Source organism: Tamandua tetradactyla, chromosome 17 (assembly GCF_023851605.1).
Source record: "Tamandua tetradactyla isolate mTamTet1 chromosome 17, mTamTet1.pri, whole genome shotgun sequence".
Lineage (NCBI taxonomy): Eukaryota > Metazoa > Chordata > Mammalia > Pilosa > Myrmecophagidae > Tamandua > Tamandua tetradactyla.
The window spans coordinates 15,571,348-15,583,900 of record NC_135343.1 but is presented as its reverse complement, the minus strand read 5'-3'; the positions used below and the strand labels follow the sequence as shown (position 1 = coordinate 15,583,900).

The 12,553-nt window shown below is 37.6% G+C and overlaps 1 protein-coding gene across 1 annotated transcript in view; it reads left to right on the top strand.

Moving 5' to 3' along the window:
* LRPPRC (leucine rich pentatricopeptide repeat containing) overlaps positions 1-12,553 on the top strand; it is a 127,444-nt gene that overhangs the window by 88,339 nt on the left and 26,552 nt on the right. The window contains exon 28 of the mRNA XM_077134115.1: positions 11,620-11,762. Within this exon, the coding sequence (XP_076990230.1) occupies positions 11,620-11,762 (143 nt within the window). The remainder of the gene's footprint in view (positions 1-11,619; positions 11,763-12,553) is intronic.

Sequence of the window (12,553 nt, the reverse complement as noted above, 5' to 3'; positions counted from 1 at the left end):
AAAATAATAATAGTAAAAAAAAAAAGACAAAAACAAACAAACAGACAAAAAAAACCCTATAGCTCAGATGCAGCTTCATTCAGTGTTTTAACATGATTACTTTACAATTAGGTATTATTGTGCTGTCCATTTTTGAGTTTTTGTATCTAGTCCTGTTGCACAGTCTGTATCCCTTCAGCTCCAATTACCCATTATCTTACCCTGTTTCTAAGTCCTGTTGGTCTCTGTTACCAATGACATATTCCAAGTTTATTCTCGAATGTCGGTTCACATCAGTGGGACCATACAGTATTTGTCCTTTAGTTTTTGGCTAGACTCACTCAGCATAATGTTCTCTAGGTCCATCCATGTTATTACATGCTTCATAAGTTTATTCTGTCTTAAAGCTGCATAATATTCCATCGTATGTATATACCACAGTTTGTTTAGCCACTCCTCTGTTGATGGGCATTTTGGCTGTTTCCATCTCTTTGCAATTGTAAGTAACGCTGCTATAAACATTGGTGTGCAAATGTCTGTTTGTGTCTTTGCCCTTAAGTCCTTTGAGTAGATACCCAGCAATGTTATTGCTGGGTTGTATTGCAATTCTATATTCAGTTTTTTGAGGAACCACCAAACTGCCTTCCACAGTGGTTGCACCATTTGACATTCCCAACAACAGTGGATAAGTGTGCCTCTTTCTCCGCATCCTCTCCAGCACTTGTCATTTTCTGTTTTGTTGATAATGGCCATTCTGGTGGGTGTGAGATGATATCTCATTGTGGTTTTGATTTGCATTTCTCTAATGGCCAGGGACATTGAGCATCTCTTCATGTGCCTTTTGGCCATTTGTATTTCCTCTTCTGAGAGGTGTCTGTTCAAGTCTTTTTCCCATTTTGTAATTGGGTTGGCTGTCTTTTTGTTGTTGAGTTGAACAATCTCTTTATAGATTCTGGATACTAGACCTTTATCTGATATGTCATTTCCAAATATTGTCCCATTGTGTAGGCTGTCTTTCTACTTTCTTTTTTTTTTTTTTTTGCAAGCCTGCTCTATTTTTTTTTTAATTAATTAACGGAAAAAAAAGAAATTAACCCAACATTTAGAAATCATACCATTCTACATATGCAATCAGTAATTCACATAGATGCATGATCATCATTTCTTAGTACATTTGCATCGGTTTAGAAGAACTAGCAACACAACAGAAAAAGATATAGAATGTTAATATAGAGAAAAGAAATAAAAGTAATAATAATAGTAAAAAACAAACAAAAAAAAACTCTATAGCTCAGATGCAGCTTCATTCAGTGTTTTAACATGATTACTATACACTTAGGTATTATTGTGCTGTCCATTTTTGAGTTTTTGTATCTAGTCCTGTTGCACAGTCTGTATCCCTTCAGCTCCAATTACCCATTATCTTACCCTGTTTCTAACTCCTGCTGGACTCTGTTACCAATGACATATTCCAAGTTTATTCTCGAATGTCGATTCACATCATTGGGACCATACAGTATTTGTCCTTTAGTTTTTGGCTAGACTCACTCAGCATAATGTTCTCTAGGTCCATCCATGTTATTACATGCTTCATAAGTTTATCCTGTCTTAAAGCTGCATAATATTCCATCGTATGTATATACCACAGTTTGTTTAACCACTCTTCTGTTGATGGACATTTTGGCTGTTTCCATCTCTTTGCAATTGTAAATAACGCTGCTATAAACATTGGTGTGCAAATGTCCGTTTGTGTCTTTGCCCTTAAGTCCTTTGAGTAGATACCCAGCAATGGTATTGCTGGGTCGTATGGCAATTCTATATTCAGCATTTTGAGGAACCGCCAAACTGCCTTCCACAGTGGTTGCACCATTTGACATTCCCACCAACAGTGGATAAGTGTGCCTCTTTCTCTGCATCCTCTCCAGCACTTGTCATTTTCTGTTTTGTTGATAATGGACATTCTGGTGGGTGTGAGATGATATCTCATTGTGGTTTTGATTTGCATTTCTCTAATGGCCAGGGACATTGAGCATCTCTTCCTGTGCCTTTTGGCCATTTGTATTTCCTCTTCTGAGAGGTGTCTGTTCAAGTCTTTTTCCCATTTTGTAATTGGGTTGGCTGTCTTTTTGTTGTTGAGTTGAACAATCTCTTTATAAATTCTGGATACTAGACCTTTATCTGATATGTCATTTCCAAATATTGTCCCATTGTGTAGGCTGTCTTTCTACTTTCTTGATGAAGTTCTTTGATGCACAAAAGTGTTTAATTTTGAGGAGCTCCCATTTATTTATTTCCTTCTTCAGTGCTCTTGCTTTAGGTTTAAGGTCCATAAAACCGCCTCCAATTGTAAGATTCATAAGATATCTCCCTACATTTTCCTCTAACTGTTTTATGGTCTTAGACCTAATGTTTAGATCTTTGATCCATTTTGAGTTAACTTTTGTATAGGGTGTGAGATATGGGTCTTCTTTCATTCTTTTGCATATGGATATCCAGTTCTCTAAGCACCATTTATTGAAGAGACTGTTCTGTCCCAGGTGAGTTGGCTTGACTGCCTTATCAAAGATCAAATGTCCATAGATGAGAGGGTCTATATCTGAGCACTCTATTCGATTCCATTGGTCGATATATCTGTCTTTATGCCAATACCATGCTGTTTTGACCACTGTGGCTTCATAATATGCCTTAAAGTCCGGCAGCGCGAGACCTCCAGCTTCGTTTTTTTCCCTCAAGATGTTTTTAGCAATTCGGGGCACCCTGCCCTTCCAGATAAATTTGCTTATTGGTTTTTCTATTTCTGAAAAATAAGTTGTTGGGATTTTGATTGGTATTGCATTGAATCTGTAAATCAATTTAGGTAGGATTGACATCTTAATTATATTTAGTCTTCCAATCCATGAACATGGTATGCCCTTCCATCTATTTAGGTCTTCTGTGATTTCTTTTAGCAGTTTTTTGTAGTTTTCTTTATATAGGTTTTTTGTCTCTTTAGTTAAATTTATTCCTAGGTATTTTATTCTTTTAGTTGCGATTGTAAATGGGATTCGTTTCTTGATTTCCCCCTCAGCTTGTTCATTACTAGTGTATAGAAATGCTACAGATTTTTGAATGTTGATCTTGTAACCTGCTACTTTGCTGTACTCATTTATTAGCTCTAGTAGTTTTGTTGTGGATTTTTCCGGGTTTTCGATGTATAGTATCATATCGTCTGCAAACAGTGATAGTTTTACTTCTTCCTTTCCAATTTTGATGCCTTGTATTTCTTTTCTTGTCTAATTGCTCTGGCTAGAACCTCCAACACAATGTTGAATAATAGTGGTGATAGTGGACATCCTTGTCTTGTTCCTGATCTTAGGGGGAAAGTTTTCAATTTTTCCCCATTGAGGATGATATTAGCTGTGGGTTTTTCATGTATTCCCTCTGTCATTTTAAGGAAGTTCCCTTTTCATCCTCTCTCTTCTTCTTTTTGTCAATCTTGCTAAGGGCCCATCAATCTTATTGATTTTCTCATAGAACCAACTTCTGGTCTTACTGATTTTCTCTATTGTTTTCATGTTTTCAATTTCATTTATTTCTGCTCTAATCGTTGTTATTTCTTTCCTTTTCCTTGCTTTGGGATCAGTTTGCTGTTCTTTCTCCAGTTCTTCCAAGTGGACAGTTAATTGCTGCATTTTTGCCTTTTCTTCTTTTCTGATATAGGCATTTGGGGCAATAAATTTCCCTCTTAGCACTGCCTTTGCTGCATCCCATAAGTTTTGATATGTTGTGTTTTCATTTTCATTCGCCTCAAGGTATTTACTAATTTCTCTTGCAATTTCTTCTTTGACCCACTCGTTGTTTAAGAGTGTGTTGTTGAGCCTCCACGTATTTGTGAATTTTCTGGCACTCTGCCTGTTATTGATTTCCAACTTCATTCCTTTATGATCCGAGAAAGTCTTGTGTATGATTTCAATCTTTTTAAATTTGTTAAGACTTGCTTTGTGACCCAGCATATGGTCTGTCTTTGAGAATGATCCATGAGCACTTGAGAAAAAGGTGTATCCTGCTGTTGTGGGATGTAATGTCCTATAAATGTCTGTTAAGTCTAGCTCATTTATAGTAATATTCAGATTCTCTATTTCTTTATTGATCCTCTCTCTAGATGTTCTGTCCATTGATAAGAGTGGTGAATTGATGTCTCGAACTATTATGGTATATGTGTCTATTTCCCTTTTCAGTGTTTGCAGTGTATTCCTCACGTATTTTGGGGCGTTCTAGTTTGGTGCGTAAATATTTATGATTGTTTTGTCTTCTTGTTTAATTGTTCCTTTTATTAGTATATAGTGTCCTTCTTTGTCTCTTTTAACTGTTTTACATTTGAAGTCTAATTTGTTGGATATTAGTATAGCCACTCCTGCTCTTTCCTGGTTGTTATTTGCATGAAATATCTTTTCCCAACCTTTCACTTTCAACCTATGTTTATCTTTGGGTCTAAGATGTGTTTCCTGTAGACAGCATATAGAAGGATCCTGTTTTTTAATCCATTCTGCCAGTCTGTGTCTTTTGATTGGGGAATTCAGTCCATTAACATTTAGTGTTATTACTGTTTGGATAATATTTTCCTGTACCATTTTGCCTTTTGTATTATATATATCATATCTGATTTTCCTTCTTTCTACACTCTTCTCCATACCTCTCTCTTCTGTCTTTTCTTATCTGACTCTCATGTTCCCTTTAGTATTTCTTGCAGAGCTGGTTTCTTGGTCACAAATTCTCTCCGTGACTTTTTGTCTTAGAATGTTTTAATTTCTCCCTCATTTTTGAAGGACAATTTTGCTGGATATAGGAGTCTTGGTTGGCAGTTTTTCTCTTTTAGTAATTTAAATGTGTCATCCCACTGTCTTCTAGCTTCCATGATTCCTGCTGAGAAATCTACACATAGTCTTATTGGGTTTCCCTTGTATGTGATGGATTGTTTTTCTCTTGCTGCTTTCAAGATCCTCTCTTTCTCTTTGACCTCTGACATTCTAACTAATAAGTGTCTTGGAGAACACGTATTTGGGTCTATTCTCTTTGGGGTACGCTGCACTTCTTGGATCTGTAATTTTAGGTCTTTCATAAGAGTTGGGAAATTTTCAGTGATAATTTCTTCCATTAGTTTTTCTCCTCGTTTTCCCTTCTCTTCTCCTTCTGGGACACCCACAACACATATATTTGTTCGGTTCATATTGTCCTTGAGTTCCCTGATTCCCTGTTCAAATTTTTCCATTCTTTTCTCTATAGTTGCTGTTTCTTTTTGGAATTCGGATGTTCCATCCTCCAATTCACTAATTCTAGCTTCTGTCTCTTTAAATCTATCATTGTAGGTATCCATTGTTATTTCCATCTTTTCTACTTTGCCCTTCACTCCCATAAGTTCTGTGATTTGTTTTTTCAGTTTTTCTATTTCTTCTTTTTGTTCAGCCCATGTCTTCTTCATGTACTCCCTCAATTTATCGATTTCATTTTTGAAGAGGTTTTCCGTTTCTGTTCGTATATTCAGCATTAGTTGTCTCAGCTCCTGTATCTCATTTGAACTATTGGTTTGTTCCTTTGACTGGGCCATATTTTCAATTTTCTGAGCGTGCTCCGTTATCTTCTGCTGGCGTCTCGGCATTTAATCAGATTTCCCTGGGTGTAAGTTCCCGCAGGTTGAAAGATTTTTCTGTGAAATCTCTGGGCTCTGTTTTTCTTATCCTGCCCAGTAGGTGGCGCTCGTGGCGCTCATCTGTCTGCGGGTCCCACCAGTAAAAAATGCTGTGGCTCCTTTAACTGGAAAACTCTTGCTGTGGGGGGGGTGGTCGCCAGCCGAAGCGGCTTGGGGGAGTGCCAATCCGAATCTCCCAGCCGGCCTGGGGATCCACGCTTGGGGAGGGTCGCCGGCCTCTGCGGCTTGGGGGTACACCTGTCCAAATTTCCCAGCCGGCCCTGGGCACCAAGCGTGGCGGGGGGGCGCCAGCCGCCGCGGCTTGAGGAAGTGTATATCCGCCGTTCCCAGACGGACCGGGAAGCCACGTGTTTGGAAGGGACCCCGGTCGCTGTTCTCCGCGGCTTGGGGATCTCCGATCCAATTCTCCCAGCTGGTCCGGGGGGCCCTGCGTGGGGGGGGGGGGGCACCAGCCACCGCGACTTGAGGGGACCATCTGTCCAATTCTCCCAGCTGGCCCGGGAAGGAGGGAGGGAGGGACTCCGGCCGCCTGCCGCCCCGGCCCGGGGAAGCCCACGCCCCTCAGCTATCTCACCGGAGCAGGTTCTCCCAGCCAGTCAGTCGTTCCAGAATGGGGTACGCTGTCTTCTTGATCTCTGTTGTGGCTCCGGGAGCTGTTCTGAATCGTTTCTGCTTCTCTAGTAGCTGTTCTGGAGGAGGAACTAAGACTCGCGCGTCTTACTAAGCCGCCATCTTCTCCGGAAGTCACTTTTGACATTTTTATTTGCAATAGGAAGGTGAGAGAAAATCTTCATCAGAGTGACAGAAATTAAAAGACTTTTTGACAGAAACTATTCCCTTTTTTTCTAAACCCTCAAACTGATATATTAATCACTTCTTTAACCATCAGCATGTTCCTGTGTAGAGAACATTTTCCAGAAAAGTGCATGTTCATATCAAACTCACTACTAACTGGTTTTTGTTTTAAAAGTGTGATCATATTATTGTATGTTTTGGATTCAATGATATAAACATTTTTTCTACGTTTTATCACTAAATGACTAAATCAATACACTGAATGGAGGTACTAGAATTTGAAGAACATAAAATTTATTCCTATTGCTGAACATGTGAATAACTTTCAGTTTTCCATAGTATAAAGAAAAATTGCATTTTTCATCTTCATACTTCAGTCTTTGTTCACTTAGTTTTTTAATATTTTTAGTCTGTATTCCTGATATTTGTATTCAGAGTTATAAGTGATCTTAGGATATTTGGATAGAGGGAAATGGCAGAGGTATCTGTGACTTTTCCCATTTGCTTTATAGATATTTGCTCTAGATTTATTGCTCTTTTCCTCATAATAAATTTTCCATCTTCAAACAGACAACAATGAAGAAGTTTTGATTCATTTTGTCTTTTTGAAATCTGTGTTTATTTGTATGTTGTGTATGTATTTCTTTATATTGTTGGAAGCTTTTTATCTTACATCTTGATGGTATAAATAACATAAGAAAAACTGCTTTAAAATGAGCATGCAAATTGTTAGTTGTCTTGAAGTACACACTGCACAATGTGATTGTTAAAATTTGGCTTGAATGATGGTCAACTTCTAGCATACAGTGCTGAAATTGGTGTTAAATAGCCCGTTTTAGGCATTTAATCCTTAAATTGTAGATTTTAACTTATATTCATTTGCTAACCCCCCCATCTTTTTCTTTTAATTTTTTTCATTATATAGTTGTGTATTCATCACCATGATCATTTTTACATTTGTATCACTCCAGAAAAAGAAGAAAAAAGAAAAATCCCATACATTCCATACACCTTACCCCTCACTCTCATTGGCCACTTACCATTGCAATCTACCTAGTTTTTTTTTTTTTTTTACCCCTTATGCCCCCTATTATTTATTTGGTTTTTGACCTTATTGATTTACTCATCTGTTCATACACTGAATTAAGGGAGCATCAGCCATGAGGTTTTCACAGTCAGATGGTCACTTGCAAAAGCTATATAGTTATATGGTCATCTTCAAGAATCAAGGTTACTGGAATACAGTGCAGAAGTTTCAGGTACGTCCCTCTGACCACTCTGAAACAGCATAAACTAAAAAGAGATGTCTATATAATGCATAAGAATAACTTCTAGGATAACCTTTCAACTCTGTTTGTAATCTCTCAGCCACTGAAACTTTATTTTGTCACATTTCTCTCTTCCCATTTTTGGTCAAGGAGCCTTTCTCATTCCTATGGATGCCAGGTCCTGGCTCATCCGCAGTAGTCATGTCTCATGTTGCTGGGGGAGGGGGTATGGATTACACCCCTGGGAGTCAAGTCCCCAGATAGCGGGGGAGGGCAGTACATTCACCTGCTGAGTTGGCTTAGAGACTCAGTTGCCACATCTGAGCAACTGAAGAGGTTTTCCAGGGGTGTCTCTTAGGCATAAACATAAGTAGGCTTATCTTCTTTGCAGGAGTAAGTTTCATAGGAATGAGCCCAGGATTGAGGGCTCAGCCTATTGAATTGGTTATCCCCACCGCTTGTGAGAATATCAGGAATTCCCCAAATGAGGAAGTTGAATATTTCCTCCTTTCTCCCCAGCTTCCTAACGGGACTTTGCATATACTTTTTTATTCTCTGCCCAAATTCCTCTGGGATATATCGGATATCACACTAATTTGGACAGAGCAACAAGATCTCATGCCCTATTCAAGATTCCATGTACTTGTGGTATTCAATTAAACTGACCATACAAGTTAAACTAGATAATGTGCTACCCAAAATACAAATTTTGCACCAAATAAACTTTTCTCCTTTTGATCTCACACAGAAGTTGAAGTCTTAAAATATGAACCATATCATTCTTTACCCTGTGTTCTAATTTTCCTTAGTCCTGTCCAAATCAGCTTCATTCATTTCTCTAATCAAAGTCTGTCCACTTTTTCAACTTTTTTAACAGTTGCTATTTAGGGTAATGCTGACTTCTATAGCTTTAGAGCTCTAACTCTAAACATAGAGTGTCACACAAATATCCAAAGTTCTAGGGAACAACCAGGTTGTGCACAAATAACTCAGCATCTCAGAATTTAGAAATAACAGTTACAACTCTAGAATAGATGTGACTGCTGTAAGAGCTTACAATCTAGTAATCTTTGCAATAGGCCCCAACCTAATCAGCCATGCTCTCGACTTCAGTTCTCTTTTCCTTATAACACCATTCTCTTCTCGTTAATCTCCTCTGTCTGTTCTGTTGGGTACCTCCAGTTTCTTCTTGCTCTCCATATTTGAGCCAGTACTCTGAGGAACTCTGCAGAATGTGGGTGGCCTCTTGTGAGATCGAAGTCAGTTGTTCTAGCTTGCTAGCTGCTGGAATGCAATATACCAGAAACGGAATGGCTTTTAGAAAGGGGAATTTAATAAGTTGCTAGTTTACAGTTCTAAGGCTGAGAAAATGTCCCAATTAAAACGAGTCTATAGACATGTCCAATCAAAGGCATCCAGGAAAAGATACTTTGGTTCAAGAAGGCCGATGATGTTCAGCGTTTCTCTCTCAGCTGGAAGGGCACATGGTGAACATGGCAACATCTGCTGCCTTTCTCTTGGCTCTACAAAAGGGACCCTCTCCAAAATGTTTCCTCTTTTATAGGACTCCAGTAGACCAGACAAGACCCACCCAAATGGGTAGAGACACATCTCCCCTAATCCAGCTTAACAACCACTCTTGATTAGGTTTTATCTTCATGGAGATGATCTAATTACAAACATTATTGAATAGGGATTAATCTTCCTCTATGAAATGGGATTTTGATTAAAACATGGTTTTTCTAGGGTACATACATCCTTCCAAACCAGCACACCAGTGGAATCCTTGTAGGATGCTTTTATTGTATACCTCCTCCTTTCTGTAGTACTATAAATAGCCCTGGTTCTAATAGCCCTAATGCTTTCCTTTCTGAAGAAAAAGCAAGCAGAGTGTCTTTTGTGGTCCCCTTTCTGCATTTTGTCCCTAACCACTGCTTAAATATTTCTACATAATTTATAAGACAAGATAGACTCCCTATATTTTAAAAGATGCATGTGATATGGCGTGATGTGTGAAATGTGGGCCTTTTGTACTTTAAAAATCCATGTTTTGGTGGTTTTCTCAAAAAAAAATTTGTTTGATCTACCACAGCTTTTTATGAACTTCTTTTTCATGATGTAATTTTAGCCTTTGAAAGGGGTTGACAAATTTTTTGGATACGTGTTTAAGACAATTTTCCTGTTTGTTTTAAAACAGGACCACATATACTCATACATAGAAGCATACACACACACACTTCATTTGTTATTAACTGCGACATAATACAGAAATGAGCACAAAACCAAGATAAGTAGCTTGATCGTCAGCACCAAAACCCAGATAAAATAACCCTGTATAAGAAAGTATAAGACTTTTCACACCCTTAAATACTAGCTATGCTAAAACTACTTTCGTTTTCCATTGATTCAATGTAGTATATTTATACATGAGCTGTTAGAAGACTGTAATAATTCAGACTTCACTTCTATCTTTTAATGTGCATTTTTGATTTTACATTGTGACACTCTTACAAAATTAGGTCCTAGGATCCACAACAAACATACGTGAATGAAACAAAACTCCTTTGCCTGCATAAGGAACATCCTGTTATTTCTAAATGACAATTTTTTCACCTTTTTCCCAAACGTTTTCTTACTGTCTAGACACTTCAGTTTCTTTTTTATGTATACAAATATAGTTTGTTCTTTGTATTCATAAGGTACCATATTTCAAGAATAAAGCTACCTTATATTTACAATTTTCTGATAAAAATTCTTGAAATCTATTTTGTTAGTAAAAAGGTTAGTAACCTCAGGATTTATTCTACCTCAGAATTTATTAAGTGTCATTTTCTTTTTCAATGCAAGAATTTCTTTTCAGTGTTACGGGATTCAAGAAAAGCACATTTGTTTTAGTGTTTTAGTGTTTTTATTCTCAAATGTTGAGGAACAAATTTTTTCATGTTGTTTGGAATGTTTGTGCTTTAATACAAGCGAGGTAATTTTTACACATGTTTGCAAGTTTAAAATTAGAAAACAGAGCAGTATTTTGCTGTGCTTTATTGTATTGGACTTAGTGTATGACTGTTTCAATATCTTGATCTAATTTTTCAGAAGCAGAAGTTAATTTAATTTATTAACTTAAATGACCTTGTCTTCTACTTATCCATGGGAATTTTTAAAAATAAAGTCTTATTCTTAGTTTTTGCAGTTTGTGAAGACTGGTTTACCACATGGATAAGGAACTGGGATTTTCAGTATAAAGTAGGAGTCTGCTTCTTTTGTTTTTTGTTTTTTTTTCCACCAAACTTCCTGTCCCCCTGTAACACTTAAGATTTAGGCTGATAACATTATTTGTTGAGGTAAGAAATCTTAGAAGATATAACCTATTATGCCCTGTCTTAAAAATTCTTCAAGCTAACAGAAGAGAAATAGGCAATTTTCTCTACTAAGTGAAAAGAGTTTGAAGAAAATCATACTCTCACACCCTTTCAATCATTTTAGATCCTCTGCTGTGTACTCTACAGTATACATGTATCCCTCACCTTTGCAATTGTGAAGGGCATAATTGGGTTAGCAATAGTCACTTCTTTCTGATTTTGATTTCAGCAGTGGACAGTTCCTCAGTTACATTAAAAAAGTCTTTTTATCAACATGATTTTCAAAGTGGATAAGAGTTATGTGTGTGTCTGTTTGTTATAAGTAAGGTATTTCTGTGGTTAAAATTCAAAAGCCACAAACAGGTATATGGCAAAGAGTCTTTTCTCACTGCTGGTCTGCAGTCACTGCTCCTTTTCCTGGAGGCAGCATTTGAAATAATGCTTCCTTCGACAAAAATGAGAAAAAATTCTATATATTTTCATGAATTTTGTTTTGTATATTCACCAATTTCTGCCTAATCACATTTTATAGAAATAAATGGTGACTGGCAAAGAGCTGATGCTGTCTGGAATAAAATGCAAGAAGAAAATATTATTCCTCGTCAGAAGACATTAAGGTTATTGGCAGAAATCCTTAAAGACAGTAATCAGGAAGTTCCATTTGATGTACCTGAGGTAATTTGTTTTGTTTTAATTTTCAGAGACCATTTTTAAAAGGTAGTTACCGAACAGATTTCAAAGTTTTGTATGGATCACATTCCACATTTTCAGGTTTTTCTTTCTAGCTGCTCCAAAATACTGAACCTGAAAGAAATATTATAATGATTAACTGTTGTACTCATTTGTTAAATCCTATCTTCCCTCTTATAACTCCTCCTTCTCCTCTGATCCTACTTCCAATCTATAGAAACCTTTGGGCTATGTCCATTCTAACTTTTTCAGTTGAGAAGGGGTGTCAACAATGTAGTGTAGGGGGATGGAATTATTTGATATTCTTGGAGAGGCTGGCCCTTCTGGGTTTCAGGACTTATCTGGCCAAGGAACTATCTGGAGCTTTCAGGCTTCAGAAAAGTAAGCTTAGTACATGAAACCTCTATAAAAGTCTCAGTTAGAGCCTTACGTGCTCTTTAGGGTTATTAGGAATGACATTAGTTGGGGTATGGCAAACCATGGCAATTAGCAATATATAGCTGAAGCTTGTAAAAGAGTAGCCTCTGGACTATCTTCTTGACTCCATTTGAACTCTCTTAGCCACTGATACCTTATTTTGTTACATTTCTTTTTCCCCTTTCAATCTGGAAGGTGTTGATCCCACAGTGCCAGGGCCAGACTCATCCCTGGGAGTCATGTCTCATGTTGCCAGGGAGACTTTCACCCCTGAATGTCATGTCCCATGTAGGGGGGTGGTAATAATTTTCTTTGCAGAGTTGGGCTTAGAGAGCGGCCACATCTGAGCAACCAAAAAG